Consider the following 18926-nt stretch of genomic DNA (forward strand, 5'->3'; position numbering starts at 1 on the left):
TCTAACAACCCAGCCCTTTCAATGACTACTTTATAAAGAATGTTATATACAAGTTCCATCATCCTATTCCATTCTGCCTTAAGAACATGTTTTAGTTTCTTGTTCGTTACTAGATTTCTATGTGATTAATACTGCACCAAAAGTTGGGGAGAGAAAATGAACTCTGCAGGGAAAAAAAAGTCAGCAACACACCTGCTTATCTTTTCTTAAAATCATATGAAATAGAACAAGTTCAAGATGAGATCTTGTTAGCAGAAAAATTTTGTAAGAGATAGTATGAGAAGCCAGCTATTGAGTTTGGCAATCAGGGATAAGGGATCAAGAAGAGACCATCATCAGAGAAGCTTTTTCTTGTGGTAGACAGTAGACACAGAAACTCACAAGTTCACAATGTGCAGAGGGCAAGAGACTGAATCACTCATACTAAGTGAAATGTCTTTATCAAATCCCTTCCCTCAAGGCTCAGGGATCTATGTGAAAGAGGAGGCAGAAAGACTGTAAGAGCCAGATGTGACTCTAAGAAAACAGCATCTTCCCATCTTCCCGGCACAATAAGACTGACATACATATGAACCCACAGAGACTGTGACAGTGTGCACAAAACCTATACAAGTTCAAAGAAAATAAAATCTCAGCAGTGAAAAAAAAGGAAGTGGACACAAAATCCCACCTCTAACCAAGAAGCTAGTTGTGATTGACACCTGCTGAAAAAAGGAAATCTGTTACTCCATTAGAGTGTCACTGGGTCTATTAAGCACTCACTAATATGGGTCCCATGACCAGAAGTAGTTAGTAGACACAAAACAAACTCTATCTTTCCCTCTTCTCTCCCTCTCTTTCTGTCCTTCATCTTTCCCCTTTCCTCTTCCTTCCCTCTCTACCTTCTTCCCTTCCTTCTTTCTTCCCTCCCTCCCTCCTTCTCTTCTTTACACTTTTTGGTTGGTTTTATTTTGGGATATTTTTGAAAGGGAGAAAGAGAGGGTAGGGAGGTGAAATAAAGTTGGATGGGTGGAGAGGATCTAGGAAGAATTGAGGAGGGGAAAGAAGATGATCAAAATATATTGTATTAAAAATTTTAAATAAAAAAGAGAATTGTCCAAGTGTGGTGGTTAGAGTAAAAATCATATTACTAAGGACTAACGGATACACTAGAGGTAAGAAAGAGAAGAGTTCAGGTTGGAGCATCCTAAAGCTCATTGCATTTCTCACTGGAGGCTGTGAGCCTTAGGTGTTCTCCCAAACCTTTAGATCGCTTTTGTTGAGGACCAACATTTGCGACAAGCCCTCATCCTACTTCTCTGTAAAAATCTATGAATCACCAGCAGCTCAAATTTGAAGTAGTCTCACATGGAATATATCAGGTAAATATTGACACCTACTCTTTCACTCTTCATTCACCTCCTCCCAATTTCTGTAGCTCTATATCAAGAGAGTTAGTCCTCTGAAGAGCTTCTGTGACAGATAAAAGCTAAAAGGAGATTCATCATACATGGTTATTGGGGGAAGGTTGGTTGATTTAAATTGGTTTCTTGGCACACCCTAGAATTTTCCTGTCCAAAATATTCTCATAATAACCACCAAAATTTTGTACATTCAACAGGCTCTCTATTAATGGATAAATGAAGAGAGTCTTTACAGCATATTATCAAAAGTTTCAATTGCATTCTATACTTATATTGAAGCTTGGAATGGGTTAACACAATGATAGACCTTCATCAATCATCTACATTTGTTTATGGAAGACTAATGTTGATAAGTGCAGTAACTGTGTTGTTTTCCATAGAATGATATAACAAATAAAGTATGCTGTCGTGTTTTTTTATTAGATTTTATATTTGGTATTATGGAAGTCAAGGAGCTCCCTGGAATCTGAGATATTTTACTGATGCACCGATTCTGCACTTTCTTATGCTTTGTAATGCTTTTCTGTCCTAAATTATGTAAGAGAGGAAAATTGGCTATAGAGTGTGATTTCATGTATGAATTAATATATACCCCCCAAATAATCTAACCATATTGGGAGCAACATGGCATAGCAAAAAAAAAGGCAACCTGAGCAGAGATCCATGAGATCTTACCGAGGCTCAGCCACTGACTGATGAGATGGCTATGTAAACCAGCCACCTAGGCATCACAATAGACCCATATACCCTAGGAGACCCTGCACAAGACAGCCTTCCCTACTGGTATGAACCTGTGAAATAAGCAGTCACCCATGGAATTAGAGACAAGATTTTTAGAGAGAAAAGAATTTGGTGACATTTTTTAATTTTGGTAGTTGTTATTTAAAAGTATGTCAATTCTTTGACATACTCCAGAGGCAATAAGCCACCATAAAGGTAAGAACCATTCTTTCTTGTTCACTGTCATTACAAACACATGTGCGCACGTACACACACACACACACACACACACACCTTAAAGAAACAATCAATAAACCAGAAATGTTGAGGCATCTAAAGGAAAAGACAGAATAAAGGCTAATAAAAGAAATGCAGTAAAAGCATGCGACCTGCTGTGAAACCAGTCCTCACAACACTCATCCCAGTACAAAAAGCATAGAGTGGTCGCTGAAAGTCCTTCTCTTAGTTCAGAGCAGTAAATTTACCTCATTTGCTTTTTTAATTGAGATGGGAAAATTTGAACGTTTTTGATTAGTATGACTCTTCTCTGACATAACACAAATATTCCCTGAAAATCAAAGGAAAACCCTGCCTTTGAAAGGCTTTATCCCTCCTGCAAATGTACAGTTAAACTGACTCACAATAAACAAAAACAAACGAAGACATACATTAAAAGGTGGTTATGAGATGTTTAGTCTTTGAGAATTCGGCGCTTTTGAGTTAGCCAGATCTCACAGAACCATCTGACTTTTGGGTAGGGTTTGTTTATCCTGATTTCCTGAAATTACCAGGAACAATTAAAGTTTAGAGATACCCTGGATTTTCCTCTCCATTTGGAGGGGGCCTAATGGCCCATCTGCAGATCTGGAATCCTGTGTGCACATATGGCTCATGATTTATGAAACGTGCTTGTTTACATGTTACAATTCTGACTTTCTATTGTTTTTGAAAAACAAATACATCCTTCTATCTTTCCTTGACATGCAGACATATATTTAATTAGAGGAAAACGCAGCTAAGAGCTGTCAGGTGGAAAAGCAGAAGAGCTGATGCTTGCCTGTTTATAAACAAAAAAGAAAAGTGGTATGTACACATAGAACCATCGGAGAACATTCTGCTCTACTGGGCTCTGCTCTACTGGACCTTCTATCTAGAGGTCAGTACTCACCTGAAACAGTGGGAGGCACACCTTCGTTCACTTGGAGAAATACCTGAACTTGATCTTCACCTGAAACTTAACATTTAAAAAAAAAGTATGATTCAAAGACACCACGCATAGAGGGGAATGATGACATTGCATTTTATTCTTCACACACACCCCTAAAAAAATGAAAGAAAAAAGGAGACCTTGCTAATTAATCTATCACTTGATGTCTACCATTTTATTTAGTTTGCTCTGATTTGATTAAGCATAATTGCAGAAGTGCTTCTCAGAACCTGAACGTAAGCAGTGGGTGAGGCATGCGGGCCATGTGCTCTGTGGAGGGCACTGGTGTCCTGCAGGTGTACCTTATTGCCTGTGTCCACAGTTTCGTGGGCTCAGTTGTAGAACGCATGCCTTTCTCACCAGCAGAGTTTAGATCATCCATGAAATCTATTTGCTTTACCTTTTTCCAAACAAATTGTCCTTTTAATGAAGGTTCTTCCCTACCCTACTCCCCCTTTCTCCTCCCTTATTCTAAACCAACTAAGCACATTTAAAAGGCCTGGGGTTCATTAATTTTAAGTGTTCAATAAATTAGTGGAAATAATCAAAAGGCCTGATTCTTTCTGATAATGACAATTTGATGTCAGTATAAACCAGTAGATTAAGCTGGGAACATATGCTCCTTTGCCAAGAGAGGTTGCTATAATTAAATAGTGAATGCATCTACAAGGTGCTCTCATGCCTGATTAATTAGTAATCAGGTGCACGAACTCTATCTTTCTGGTAACACCTTGTCTCTTATTGGTTAATTACCATTCTGCCTTATACGATGTCATGTGAACCTTCCCATCACCGGAAGACCTAATGCAGCTGCAGGCTGCAGCCTCAGGGTCTTGGTCACGCTCTTCATTTTTGTTTCCCTAGGACCCTAAATTCTTTCTTCCATCACAGATGGGACAGAACAAATGTCATTCTTTTTAATTACAAAGCATACGCTTCAGAACATTAGAAAGAAAATAATCACCAAAGAGATCTAAGATGAGGTTTCACCAATTCTTCTACTCCTATTTTGATCACTTTCTCATGTTTTTCAATTATAAAATACACGAGGCTTGGCTTTCCCTTTATAGCATCCCATCTGAAACCAGACACATTGGCAACATGACATTGAAATGTTCCTTTTGTGTATGTGTTCATATGTACGTGTATGTATGTATATGAGGGGGACAGTGCATTTATGAGTGTGCCATAGGACACGTGTGGAAGATGGCCAATAACCTCATGTATTGGTTCTCACTTTGTACTTTGCTTGATACAAGCAAGGACTCTTAGTTTTTCTGTTGTACATGCCATACTAACTAACCCACAAGCTTTTGGAGAATTCTGTCCCTGCCTTCCATCTTACCATAGAAACCCTGAGTAGGATTACACACACATGTGCTGTGAGTCTGGCTTTTAAAAGACAATATGGACAAAATATCATTAGGAAACATGGAAAAATGGCAAAGATATAACACCTTTTTGTAAGAACTCGGCATTAAATGACATCACCCAATCAATCGCTAAGAAAGACAAACCAGAAAGAAAAAAACCAGGAAATTCTGACAAGAGAAATGAAGATCATTTAAAGGTGTTATGAAAGTCATTCTTATTTCATGATTTCCAAATAGCATAGACTTCATGACACTTGGACATGTGTGTTCAGTGCACACAAGGTCTGTTTCCTATGACAGAGCCTGAGGTAAGGAAAGAAGTAGTAGGAAGTAGTAGGTGCATATCAGAAGATATTTACTAAGCTTTTCAGATACTTTAAAATATCAACCCCTTAAAAAATGCATAAGAGAAATAGGTTGAGGAATAAAATAGTAATTATTCTCCCTATTATATAGATCAAAAAAATTATAGAGGAAAAGCCATTCATGCATCCCAAAGGCCTTGAATGGAAAATGTCACCACCCATATCTGTTCACTGTGGTTACCATGGGATTAGGCCCAAAGCTGAAGGATGGACCCTTAACACACCAACTCCCAAGCATTCACTTTGTCCCTTCTTTTCCTTCCTTTCCCATCTGGGAACCATTCTTAGCAGACCAAGGCTTTTTGCTCTTGTATTCTATCCTGCCAGTAGCTCATCCCACTGCAGTAAGGGATGACGCCTGGACCGGGCACCAGCTGATGCTACCCTACGACACCCGCCTCCATTATGACCCCTCTACAAACCCACCTGCCATATGAACCCCTCTACACACCCACCCACCATATGAACCCCTCTACACACACCCCTCCAGCGTAATTCCATACCCAGACACTGCAAATGTGAAAGCATACTGAAAGCCTCTTGCCTGCTTTATTAAGTGTGAGAATGTCCCTCAGATAGGAGGACAAGATTGAAAGGATCAGAGAAGACAAAGAAAAGTGTTAAGCAGCTGGGGGGAGGGAGGGGGAATCACAAGACTCTGGTTTCCCAAAGTTCTGTGGTAAATGACCGTCTGGAGCTGCCTCAGAGTGTGTACACATGGGTCAGATGACAAAACAGTCTCAGAAATTGCAAAGGCAGAAGAGGCAACACAGGAGGGTAGGAAATGCAGAGATATGAATCCTGGTTCTTCCCATTCCTACATAGGAACTTACAAGTTAGTCGACATTTCTGACTCTCATTCACAACCTCAGAATATGAAAGGTGGGAGGGAAGAAACTTATCTGTTTTATAGGGTCATTTGGTGAAGCAATGTGAGCCAACAGGGCACACAGGAAGCAAATAGTAGCTGCTGTTGGACCGCCATCATGACATTCTCTTCATTCTTGGCCCCAGTTTAAGAGGCTCCAGAAATTGTGTTCAGGCATGATGCTTCTTCCGCACCTGCATCTCATCAAGAGGGGTAATAGTATTACACAATTTAAGGAGATCTGCTTGAGTTCACTAAGTGTCTTAACCCGGAAAGACTGTGAATATGAAATGTCACTTCCAATGTGAATAAAGAGGAGGAAGGATGAAAATCATTAAATAGTAAAGGTATTGACTTGGGAAGAGTTTAAAGGCTTTATCCAAGCTGTGATATTGTGCACATGTCTTCTTCATGCTTGTGATTTTCAATTTGTATTTGTAATATGCGGTTGGCTAATCATCTTTGTTTATAAGAGAAGCCCCATTGTTGATCCTTCCCAGATTATAGGAGCTGGTCCTCAAAAACAGTCTTAGGATCATTGGTTGTCAAGTTATTCTGGTAAGTGCTGTATGATGTAAGCCTGCTATAAACAGAGACATCTAAGAAAAAGAAGGGCATTTTTTTTTCTTAAGAAAATGGCTCCTGGGAAGAGAAAAAGAATACAATTATACAACTAACCAGGTGGTGAGAACCCACAAGTTAAAATGCTGTGCCTGGTGAATGTTGTCCTGTCTAGAGTCCCCAAAATAAGAGGAAAAACAAATAAATACTTCCCACTCTGCTCTTAAGCAAGCTTAAGGTACTTTTGATATTTTGGAAGGGAAGGGAAGCACCTATCTATTCTAAAAAGGAAAGTTTGGCAGTGCCCTTTAGAACCGGCTTCCTAAGACAGATGTATTTGGTTCTCTCTCTCCATGTTCCCGTTTTGGCTGCCATGACTGCCATATCTATCTCTTCCCTTAGGGTCTGCTTCACATTCCTTCCCTGAGCATTGAACTTGACCTCATGCCCGCCCCAGAAGTTGATTTCCCTGACTTAGCTGCAGAAAAGGCTTGCTTGCCAATGGATATACCAAGGTGGCTTGAGTCACAGGATGATTCTTTTGCCTGCTTTCAGCATCACTGAGAAGCTATGGAAGTCACATTTGCCCTCACAACCCATGATCCTTTAAAGGTCCTTACAAAAATAGAGAAAAATCTTGTTAGGGCCTTCCCCTAACCCCAGTAAGAGTCACTCATGGACAGCTGCTATTATTTTTTTTAATAACTTAATCAAGACTGACAGATATGTCTGCATTAATCATAGTCCTGAGAGTTAGCTCATTAAACCATCTTAATTAATGTACAGAACAATAATAATTATGAGTCTGACACAGAACAATGTACCACAGTTTATGGAGACATTTGCAATATCTTGGGCCCTCCTACAGCCAAAAAAAGAAAGGAATTTACAGAAGGACCTGAGAATGAGTATTCTGATTGCTCAGAAGGTAAGTTTTAAAAATACTATTTTTAATACTGTACAGTTTTTCTTGGACTCTACCAACAATATGAGTTTGTACTTGGGAACAGGTTTTCCTATCAACTAAAGGGAGTGACTCTGATGGGGGGGGGAAAACATGGGTTCACAACATTCACTAGAAAAAAAAAATCAGACAAAAAATTTGCAAGCCACACTATCATCCCCAAACGCATGTGTAGTAAAGATTTTCATAACAAAACATGTCTTTCAATGGCTATTGGTTTTAAGTTATTTTCCAAAGAAACAAATATCCCACTAAGTTCTGTGATTTTAGAGATAGCACTGCATGTAAAAAGGTTATGTTGTTTAAATATAACAATTTAAGAGCTGGTTTTAAATATTAAACAAATAATACAGAAGGCATGAGAATGTGATGAAAGGGCTCAATGTGAGAGCTCACACCTGCGAGCCTGGGTCTCAGGAGTCTGTGGCAGCTGAGCAGTCAACAAAAGGAGAAATGACTGTGACAAAAGTTTAAGGGTACTGGTCACATGTATAAAATTTAAGAATCATAGTATCAGCTAGGATGTACAGGGGTGTCCTTACAGACAGAAGAATTGGTTTACCAGGCTGAGCAGTCACCCTTAGTTTTTGAAAAGAAAGTAAGATACTAGAAAACAAGCGACATTGTACCTAGAACCGGAACAGCTGTATTGTAATAGAGGTTACCCCACCTGTGGCCTGTTCAGTTAAGGTCTACCACTTAGCAGCACTGAGAATAATCTTCCTAACCCTGGCACTCATATCTGTAATCATTTGTCTAAGTTTGTCTCTCTCCCTTCCTTTCTTCCACCTCTTTCTCTCCCCCTTTCTCCATCCCTTCCTTCCTTCATTCTCTCTGCTCTGTCTCTTGGTTTGTTCCCTCTCTTGATTTTTTTTTCTTTTGGAGCAGAGGCTTCTAACCAAGAAGCAAAGAATCCCTTTTCCTATCCTAAGTTCCTGTTTTACTATCTAGATTTTTTTTTTTGAACTATAAAGGTTGGTACATTTTCAAGTCAGTCAGCTATCTTAATGGTAAAGCCCTTTGGAATCTTTGGAGAATGAGTTTTCTATAAGAATGTAAATTAATTTATTAACTAGAATGCTCTGGATTGCCTTAGAGGCCTTCGGCATGGGGAAGGCTACAGCATTGTGAAAGATTATGATTCTGCTCTTCCAAGAGATGTTCCCAGGAGTTCTGGAGAGCAGTTCAATCCTGTCTCCTTATATTCCCACAGCATTCCTTCTCCAGGTAGAGTATGGGAAACTTCAGACCCACAGAAGCATAGAGGAGTCCAAACAGAAGCCAGTGCTCTGACTGCTTTGAAAATGAGAGAGCTAGAAGGCAAGCATGGTCATGAACCTAACCTCAAACTCAAGAAAGCATCATTATTTTCGAAGTCTTCCACATTGGCAGGCAGATATCTAGTCCATCTGTGCAGCGTGACTTGAGTTCCCCAAAGAAACTCAGCACGCAGAACAAAATCCATCTGTCCTTCTAGCCACATCATGCTTGCTTTCGCAGACCACAACCCCCCAGGTCCTCAGCACATAGAAAGCCTTTATCTTGGGGAAGGGAACATTTGGACACATGCATTGGTTGCTCTGCCAAGATATGTTTTGGTTTTGTTTTCTGTCCAGTCAGAAGGTGGTGGCATGGGAGCCTCTGAGCCTGCAGGTGTGCCCTCAGCTGCTGCCTCGCACAATATCCCAGCTCAGTAGCAGTCTCTGCTCTGCTCAGGGGGCTGTGTGAATTCAGGACAGCAACTGTGAATGGCAAAGCATCTGATATGAATTTATCACAGACTGCTGGTTGGTGGCGGGGGGGAATAAAGCAAGGGGTGGGTGGGGGCGCTGGGTATTTAATGCACCCTGCCACAACCCAACAGTTTGCCCTAAAGAGCCTTTTACCAATATAAAAGGACAGGGTCAAAAGTAAGTTGACCCTTGACAGAATGTACAATTATTAGGAGGGTCTGTGTGGGAGCAGCTGCTGGAACCCCACTGGCTCCACATCGGGCTTCCAAGAGTCAGAATATGAATAATCAAGTCAAGATTGTTTTCTCCACTCCTCTCACCCCCGCGCCACCTCCCGCCAGCCTTCACCTCCTGGTTTGGGCCAGCCTTATTATATTTCTACAGGAAGAACCATAGCCCTCCCTAGCAGCTGCAATAATTGTGTTCCTATTGTGATGAAGACCTCCTCCTGGCCACCTCCCTACAAGTGGCCATTGTGAGTGGGGAGTCAGTGATTATACGCTTGGCCTGATGCTTTGGGGGACCCAGCTGCCTAAGTGCTGACACACGAGCATGCGGAAGGCCGGGGAGGGGGCAGGAGAGGAGAAGGCAAGAAGTGGGGGAAACCCAGTCTGCTGTATGGTCTGACATGAGAGACCTTCTGCATAAGTCAAGCCCAGAACAAATGAGGCTTTATCGGGCCCCAGTGATGAGGGCCCTCATCTCCCTTTGAAGTGTTGCTGAGCATGGAGCCTAGCAGCTTTCCCTCCTTTGGACCAAGCAAACATCCTTCTTTTGATATGCTACATGCTCATTATCTCTGCCCCATTTAATGATTTTTGATTGAAGGGTGGCGGCTGGGATGCTGAGAGGATCGTTAGAGAGGCACCACACAGCCAAGTCCGTAAGAAAGGCTTTCCTTGTGTCTGGGCCTAAATTTGGAATTTCTTAACAGTGTGCACTTGTTCTTAGAGGCAGATAAGGGCTGAGCATGAAATTCTTAATTAAGCAATAAATAGAGAGTGGGGTGTCAGCAGATGTAGCCAGTAGCCATGGCAACGAGAATCACATGGGCAAGGGAGATGAGACTAGATGGAGGCCTCAGGCCTGGGCCTGACTGACAGCTGAAGAATCCTACAAAGCTTGTAAACCAGATTAATTAGCTGACTAATTATTTCATAGCGTTAATGTAACTAAAAAATAAAAATAGTTCACCATGAACTGAGACATTCCTGGGGGTGGGGAGAAGACAGCAGCAAGAAAGTGGTACGGTAAGGCAGAGGCAGGAGCTGTCAAGTCAAACTGTGGGCAGAGAAATTGTGGTCAAATTGCTGAATTTGACTCCTGACTAGCAAACGGGAAAGAATGCCTGTTTTACAGTTATGTGTGTTCCCAAGCATGGCTTGGAAGTTAGAGCTGGGAACTGCAATTTCTCATAGCTCATCACATCAAATACCACTTCTGCATCAGGCCTCTTCTCTCTTCCAAATGCCTCCCTGTGCAAGATTTTCAATAGCTTTGAAAAGGCAATCTCAACCACTCTCTTCATAAGAGATATGTAAGTAAGTGTGTAACACTTACTTAAATTTCCCATCACAGAAGCATGCCATTAATATCATATGACCACAGACTATAAGTAACATAAAATCCAGTTATAAAAGGAAAAAAAAAAAAAAAAAAACAACACATTACAGGGCTGGGGAGATGTCTCAGTTGGTAAAATGTTTGCCGTGTAAGCACAGGGAACCCACATAAAAAATGGTAAGAATGGGAATGTGCACTAGTAATCAGCACTGGGGAGACAGAGGCAGATGAACTAGATCGCCAAGGCTCACAGGCCAGCCAATCTATCATAATTGTGACATTCCTGGCCACTCAGAGCTCCAGTCTTAGAAAACAAGGTGGATGGCACCTGAGGAATGACACCTAAATTTGGCCTCTGGACCCCACATATATTCACAAATGTACACCCATAGACATGTGCCTGAGCACACCCCAACATGCAAAATTAAAATAAAAAAGTTACAGTGAGTACACTGAAATGAAGATTTCATTAATGGACAGAAAAGAGAAATAGTCCATTGAGAAAGATTTTTTTTACCAGAGTAACACATTATGCTAAGCAAGTTTTAATATATTTGAATGCTTTGTAGCACATTTCCAAGAGACAAGTAAATATTCTTAACCTCCTTGTAGAAATGAAGGTGCTGAGGCATGGAGTGATTACAACACCAGGCCCTAGGTAAAGCAGCCAGCGAGCCACTGATTAAAACCCTAGGCCCCAAGCACTGGCCACGAGCTCTCTGGAAAACCAGCATTCTATAAAGATGTTTGCTGAACAAAGACAAAACTAGCCTACCTGGAAAAGAGAAATGGCAGGGTCAAAATATGGCATATTTTTCACTGCCGCTGGGGACCAGTGAGAAGTTTTCTTCCACAGCCTGCCTAGAGGCCCCTTCTCTATCCTTTTTGGTTGGTGATCAATGATTACTTAGTTGGTAGCACACTCTAGTGGAGGGTGCAGAGCCAGGAGCTAGAATGCCTGGGTTCAATTCTTTTTCTCGTTCTGCTTGGGCCTACATAAGGTTAGACCTTTAGTCTCATGCATTGAAGGTAAGCAGGAGAGATGTCATTAATTGTGACAAAAACAAAACAAAACAAAACACCCTTCCACCCTTCCTACTAGGGATGTGGTAACGTTGCAAAGAAACAATGCAGAAGATCATCCACTTAGAAGCACTTACTGTCCAAAGAAAACACAGTTCCAGCACAGAAAAAGGGACCCAGACACAAAATCTCAACTTGCACCAAGAACCATAGACTCCATAATTTTCTGTACTCCGTTTGTTTGTTTGTTTGTTTGTTTGTTTGTTTGTTTGTTTTGGTTTCTATTATTTATTAGAACTTGTTTGTTCAGGTTTTTTTTTATTTTTTTGTTATTGGTGGGGCTTGGGAAAGATAGTGAAGTTGTGTGGGTGAGGGTGATGGGGGTAGAATCTGGGAGGAATTAAGGAGGGAAAATATGGTCAATGTATACTGCATGAAAAAAATAATAATACTAATAAAAGAGAAGTAGGTAACGAATGAAATCCACCCAGTTGTCACAGAAGTTGCCTCAGAAGGAAACAGCAGCTAAGTGAGAGAACAACCCAAGGGAAAAAGCTGACCTGTGACGGGGTACACCTGAGAAGGTTGAGCAGTTTCTTATAATAAAGCCAGAATTGTATATGTGAAACTCTTCTAATGTTTTGCATCCTAGCATATGGCTGTAAAGTCTCGATTTCCATATTTTACGTAAATTATCCTAACGCTAATCCCAAAGGTAGCAAAAAACAAACAAACAAACAAACAAACAAAAAAAAACCCAACCACCTAAATAATTGAATAAAAGTAAGGACCTAGCTAATTTATCAAATGTGCAACACAAGTCTAGAACTATACTTCCTATGGGTCATGTTGGGATGCCAGATACAATAATTAACACACTGCTTTTAGGATATTGGGGAATACACACAGGTCTGTAGGATGCATGGTAGTCTACCCACCACATTCCTTTACACCGATGATAACCATAAGTATGGTCAAATGTACATAGCAAATGTAGCTGCATGGGAGTTAATATGGGGAACACCGCAAGCCTCAATTCCAGACAAGAAATGGAAACCTAAGTGGCTGTAATCACTCATCTGCCTCATTCACTCAGAGTAGAAAGGAGGTAAAACTGACCACACAAACTCCTACCAGGCATCCTCTGCAAGGATCAAGGGTCTCTAAGTTCAACCCTGTGTGGCTTCCTTTTTCTTTTCCAAATCATAGGGAAAGGAAAGGCTATGAGGATATTATGATACAAAAAAAAAAAAAAAAAAAAAAGTGTTTGGTAGTAAAATCTACCTACATAATGAAATGTCTTCTATTGAAATAGTCATTTATATGATGACTATCATTTGATTAGTTCATATTAGGAGTGAAATATGGATGCTTAAATTCAGTGCAAGGAACATATATTTTAATGCATTTGTTAGTAAGTTTTTTTAATAGGAGAAAAGCACCAACTCTCCCTTCATTGCTATTATAATCCAATAGTGGCAGAGCTCTCTTTTAATAGGTCAGACCCAGTTTTCATATGGTTATAGACAAGTGGCAAAGACAAGTGACCCAGGGCAATTGTTTACTAGGTACTATCCTTGGGGCTAACTCTGGGGTGGCAGGAGCTACGACTTGCTGTGTCAACCAGGCTCCCTGAATTTGTCAGAATCTATTAAGAACAATTTATAACAAAACCATTATTGCAGAAGCCCATGTTATCAGATCCTCTTTCTTGCACAAAAGGTGGTGTTGCCTCTAGACCCTAAAATGTCACAAAAACTAAACAATTAAACGAAAGTAAGGACCTAACTAGTGAAATATCTTATAGTGAAATAGTCATCTATATGATGACCATCATTTTATTAAATCGTATTTGTGAACTGGTGAGGCTGATACGCGTGTACACCATGGTCCTCAGTGACAAATAAGGACATTTGGAATAGAAAACTAAAACCACATAAACTCCAGGAAGTCAAGAAAGGGACAATTCTAAGACTAACACTGAGAATGCTATAAAGCATGTGCTTGAGAAAGTAAAGAAATCCTTCTGTCTGCAGACAAGATTACAAGGACAGAGGGTATCAGGTTCCTTCCTCCTGCTACTAATCCTGATCTAGGCACTGCCTACCCTGCTCTCCTCCAGTCCATGGCTCTGTATCTCATACCATCTTGTTCCCTAACCTCTGCAATTCTCCAGGGTTTCTCTTCTCACACGCCACATCAGTGTTAACCTTCACTGGCAGGAGCAGATATTCTCTGCTGTTTCCTGTGTCTGTGGCCACTATCAGACAGCCCATCATCTTCATAGGTACAGTACTAGTTGGTTGGTTGGGTTGATCTTTATGTTTAAATTAGCAAACAAAGAAATGACGTTTATTGTGACTTTCCATATATATGCATAATTAGACTGTTCTCATTCACTCTCCCACCTCTGTCCCTCTTACTGTCCCCTCCCCTCTACCACCTATTCTACCTTCATGACCTACATATTCCATTACACTGTCTTGTTCCTATCTCCCCTCCATTTAGAACACTTCCTCCTCTCTCATAGTCCTCTTTTCTACTTCTATCACACACACACACAGACACAAAAACACACACACACATCTAAATTTTACATCTGAGAGAAAAGTGATATTTGTCTTTCTAGATCTGGGCTTATTTAGCTCAGCATAATGATCTCTGTTCCACATATCTTCCTCGGAGTGTCATGACTGAATCCTTCTTCCTCAGAGATAAATAAAATTGAGTCTATCTATTTTATCACATTTTCTCTTTACACTTCTCTGTTGGTGGAAAGCCAGGTTGATTCCATTTCCTAGCTATTGACAATAGTAAAGCAATAAACACAGGCGAACAAGAATCTCTCGCATGCTGATCTACAATTCTTTCATATCTTGGTATCTTGGTCATATAGTAATTCTGGTTTTATTTTTTTGGACAAGCCTTCATACTGATTTCCATAAAGCCTTCACTACTTTGCACTCCCTGCAGACACGAATAAGGCTTTCTCCTTCTCACACATCCTTGCCAGGATTTGTTGTTTTCTAGATGACAGCCATTCTAACTAGAGTGAAATGGACTCTCCCAGCAGTCTTCATTTTCAATTACATATGTACATGTGTGTCTTCATATGGCTTTGTGGATGTGCATGTCATGCCTGCAGAGGCTAGATCTCCTTGGATCCCCTGGAGCCAGAGTTACAGACAGTTGTGCTGGGTAGCAAACTCGGGTCCTCTGTAAGAGCAGCAAGCATTTGCTGAGCCATCCCTCCAGCCCCATCTGAGAAAAGATTTAATTTGCCATTGTTTTGCTACAAACAGAATGCTACCTTAAAAATCAATCAAAATATTAATATCACAATACTTATTAAGCACAATACAGATTAAGCACTGGATAAAGAGTTTTTACATGCCTCCATTTATTTAATCACACACCCTTTGAAGGTCCTATTATGATGTTACAAATAAGATGTAGAATAGCTATTTATCACCCGATACCCACTGAGTCTTGAAATTGAGATTTAAACCCACATGATCTGAATTTAGAGCCTGCCCATTTAATTGCAATGAACAGCACAGCTGTCCCCTTTATATTTATTTCACAGTGCAAATGCTGAAATTAAAAAAAAAAAAAAAAGAAAAAAGAAACTTCCCACCATATGCCCTCAAAAATGCCACTTACCCAGATAGGTGAGCTGCCGCAACTGGCTGTTGAAGAACCAGTCACAGCCTCTGTCCTGACTGGGCAAAGGAAGAGATGAAAGTGACCGACCCACGCGACTCCCACATCTGATGAGGATGTCAGGATAAGGTGGTAGGTCCCCGTGCAGCAGCAGAAGGTGGTTCCTGGGGGCAAAGCTGTCAAACGTTGCTGAGTACTGAAGTGAGGGGGCAAAAAACACGTTGATGAGTGAGGAGAGCCCTCAAAAGGAGTCATTTAGCACCAGCTACGCCAAGAGGCACAATCTGTGTGGCAAACAGGCCTACTTGAATCTCCCTCATAGGAAAATCGAGCTCTGGTTACAAATTCATTAAATGTGAAGACTGAAAAAAAAAAAAAGTCATGGGCTTCCCCTTGTTCGTAACCACTGTTAACTGACGAGGAAACCACGCACAGACAAGGGAATTGGCTCTCTCAGGCCAAACAGCGGTGAGAGAAACGGTCAAGTCTACAGTCCCTTCCCAGCTCTCCTCACGGCAGAGAGAGGTAAGCTTGGTAAGTGTGTGTGTTTAGCAACAGCAATAGCTGACACAGCTGAGGCGCGTGCCACACCATAAGGCACCATTCCTTTGACTCATCCAACCCCTGAGAGCCCAGCCATTGTTAATCTCACTGAACCAGTCTAGAGCACGCAAAGACTTCCCTAGGCCCAAAGGCAGAAGAGAGCTGGGCCAAGGCAGCTGAACCCCATCATTATCCTACCACCCTAGCGTTGGGGAGATCCCCTCAAGTGTTCTCATGCTAAAGCCACCAAGAGCAAAGTGAGGTATCCTTCATGGTAAACCCAGCGACAGCGAAGACAAGCAGATAGATGGAAGGCTAGTCCTCTCTCACCATGGGTGAGAGGGAAATATGCTTAAAGAAATTGGACTACCTTTTCCCTTTAAATTTTATTTCATGTCTTATTCGTTGTTGTTGCTGTCCTTATCAATGTGAAAAAACGTGCCCACTTTCTACCTAGCTATTACCCCAGTAATTTGGTTCTTTACATCGAGCTCTGCCTGGAGAAGCATGAAGACAGATCTCTTTGCAAATTTATTTTGAGCCACAGGGTGGCAGTATGAAACATGTAAATGCCCGGATAAGAAATTTTCTCTTGCCAGACCACAGGGGAAGAGGATCCAGGCATTCCTGAGGAGACTTGATAAGATAGGAGCAGAGAGCAGGGGACAAGCCCCCCCCCCCAACCCCCCTTTCAGAGGACTAAGGCAAGGGGATATGAAGGAAGAGGAAGGGAGGGTGGAACTGGGAGGAGTTGAGGGAGGGGGCTACAATTGGATATACAATGAATAAATTGTAAAAAAAAAAAAAAAGAAGAAGAAGAAGAAGAAAAGAAGAAGAAAGAAAAAAAAGAAAATTTCTCTGGCTTCTAGCCTTTGTAACAGGAGTGAGGTTATGACCTATCTTTGTAAAAAAAAATCATATAAAATGCTTGAAGGCTACTTCTCATCAAATTACTTAATTTAACATTTCTAGAAGAAGTAGTTTCGCATTCACAACGGGATTTAAGTACTGAACATTTCAAGTTAACAAACCATCTAGCAAAACGCCAAAGCAGCTTCCTTCATGAGCGTCAGGTAATATTGACAGCCCATTCCTTCACAGAAGTACCGGTACGAGACCCTAAGTGTGTAAAGAAATTGGCAAGACAGGGTTACCTGCAAAGATCTATCTGTGCAAGGGCCCTGGAACTTCAGTGAGTAGGTCTCTTGATCCAAGAGTAGAGCCATCCAGCCATGGTAGTTAGACAGCGTGTCTTCAACATACCTGGCAGTGGTTGTCTTATTTCTGCTGTCAGTCAAAGTTAAATTCTGAGGAACGCCAAGGCCCTTAACTCTACAGTGAATTAAAAAGAAAAAAAAAAAAAAGTCAGTAAGAGTTCCAACACAGGGGCTCAGCAGTTCCAAAGGCCCTGGGTTTGACCCTTAGTACCCCAAGGGCAGCTAACAACTGTATGTAACTACAGTTCCAGGGGATTCAACTCTGTCTTCTGGAATCCACGGGCACCACACATATGAATACAGTTTTAAAAAATTAATTACAGCAATTAACAGTAAAGCAACAATAGTAAATTAACAATTCAAGTAATTCACAGTAATTTTATCATCATCTGAATGATTTCCGGCTGATTATGCCATGCAGCTTCTACCTATGTATCTATGAAGGTCATAATCTATGTAGGTCAAAACAACCCACTAAGAGATTTCCACCAGAAGCCATGCATGCACACATACATACATACATACATACATACATACATACATACATACATACAAACATACATACATTATACTGCAGCTCTGGAAATAAACAAGTGACACTAGTATCTGAAACCACCAATAAATGTTTCCTTAATGAATCCACATGTGCCAGGATAAAATATAATTTAACAAATGTGTACAGTAAAAATTTTGTCATGTAGCAAGCTTGTTAACAATAGAAAACATGTTGTTTTGAGGAATTTGATATCCCCAAAGGAGCTTTCATGAGTCCAGAACCGGATGCACTAAACTGTTCAGTACCCTTCTCCAACTGCCCAGGGAAAATGGCTTCAGTAGTGTTTCCTGGAATAAAGATCCTGGCGTCTCTCCCAGGTTTTGGCCTCCTGCACAGAACACACTGCCACTGCTACACCTTGATGTACTAATCCCCAGTCAGCCATTCCTCTTTCTTCCCTTTGGTGGCTTCCATGTCAGCACAGGGCTCCGTACACATTGCTGCTTATCATGCTCGTCATAAAATGCAGACTATTTGGCTAGGCCCTTCCAAAAGCAATCTGTGCCAGCTTGCTAACCTTTAGAAAGGGTTATATACAGAGCTTCATTTTACCAAATAGGGAAACTGAGGTAGAACATGGTAGTGCCTGGATCCCCCGGTCATTCTGTATAATCCATCCTCAGAAAAGGGGAGCCCCCTATCTACCTACCCCAGATCAAGTTGCATCAGGTTTGAGCTTGTCCTCTTTCCCTAAGGCCTGGTGAGGCAGCCCCATCAGAAATAAGTGATCAAAAAGCAGGCAACAGAGCCCATGTCAGAGTCAGCCCCAGCTCCTCTTACTAGGGAACCCACATGAATCCTGAGCAGCCCATCTGCTACTTCTGTGTAAAAGGCCTAGGTCCAGTCTATGCATGGTCCTTGGATGGTGCTTCAGCCTCCACACACCCCTCTGGGACTTGGTTAGTTGGCTCTGATGGTCTTCTGGTGGAGCTCCTGTCACTGACAGGTCCTTGATCCTTCTCCAGAGCAACCAATGCCTGGTCCACCCTGAGACCCACCTCATGTAAGAGAGTCAACCCCTGACACTATTAATGATATTCTGCTGTGCTCACAGACATGAGCCAAGCATAGCTGTCCTCTGAGAGGCTCCACCCAGCAGCAGATGGAAACAGAGACTGAGACTCAGAGTCAAACATTGGGTGAAGTGTAGAGAGTCTTCTGGAAAAG

The 18926-nt window shown here is 41.3% G+C and overlaps 1 protein-coding gene across 1 annotated transcript in view; it reads right to left on the reverse strand.

Annotated features, from left to right (window-relative positions):
• Pkhd1 (PKHD1 ciliary IPT domain containing fibrocystin/polyductin) overlaps positions 1 to 18926 on the reverse strand; it is a gene marked incomplete at its 5' end in the record, with an annotated part of 436563 nt that overhangs the window by 187297 nt on the left and 230340 nt on the right. The window contains 3 exons of the mRNA XM_055605696.1: positions 3292 to 3357; positions 15444 to 15639; positions 17141 to 17318. Of these exons, the coding sequence (XP_055461671.1) occupies positions 3292 to 3357; positions 15444 to 15639; positions 17141 to 17318 (440 nt within the window). The remainder of the gene's footprint in view (positions 1 to 3291; positions 3358 to 15443; positions 15640 to 17140; positions 17319 to 18926) is intronic.

This window comes from Psammomys obesus, unplaced genomic scaffold (genome assembly GCF_907164565.1).
Source record: "Psammomys obesus unplaced genomic scaffold, mPsaObe1.curated_primary_1811, whole genome shotgun sequence".
Classification (NCBI taxonomy): domain Eukaryota; kingdom Metazoa; phylum Chordata; class Mammalia; order Rodentia; family Muridae; genus Psammomys; species Psammomys obesus.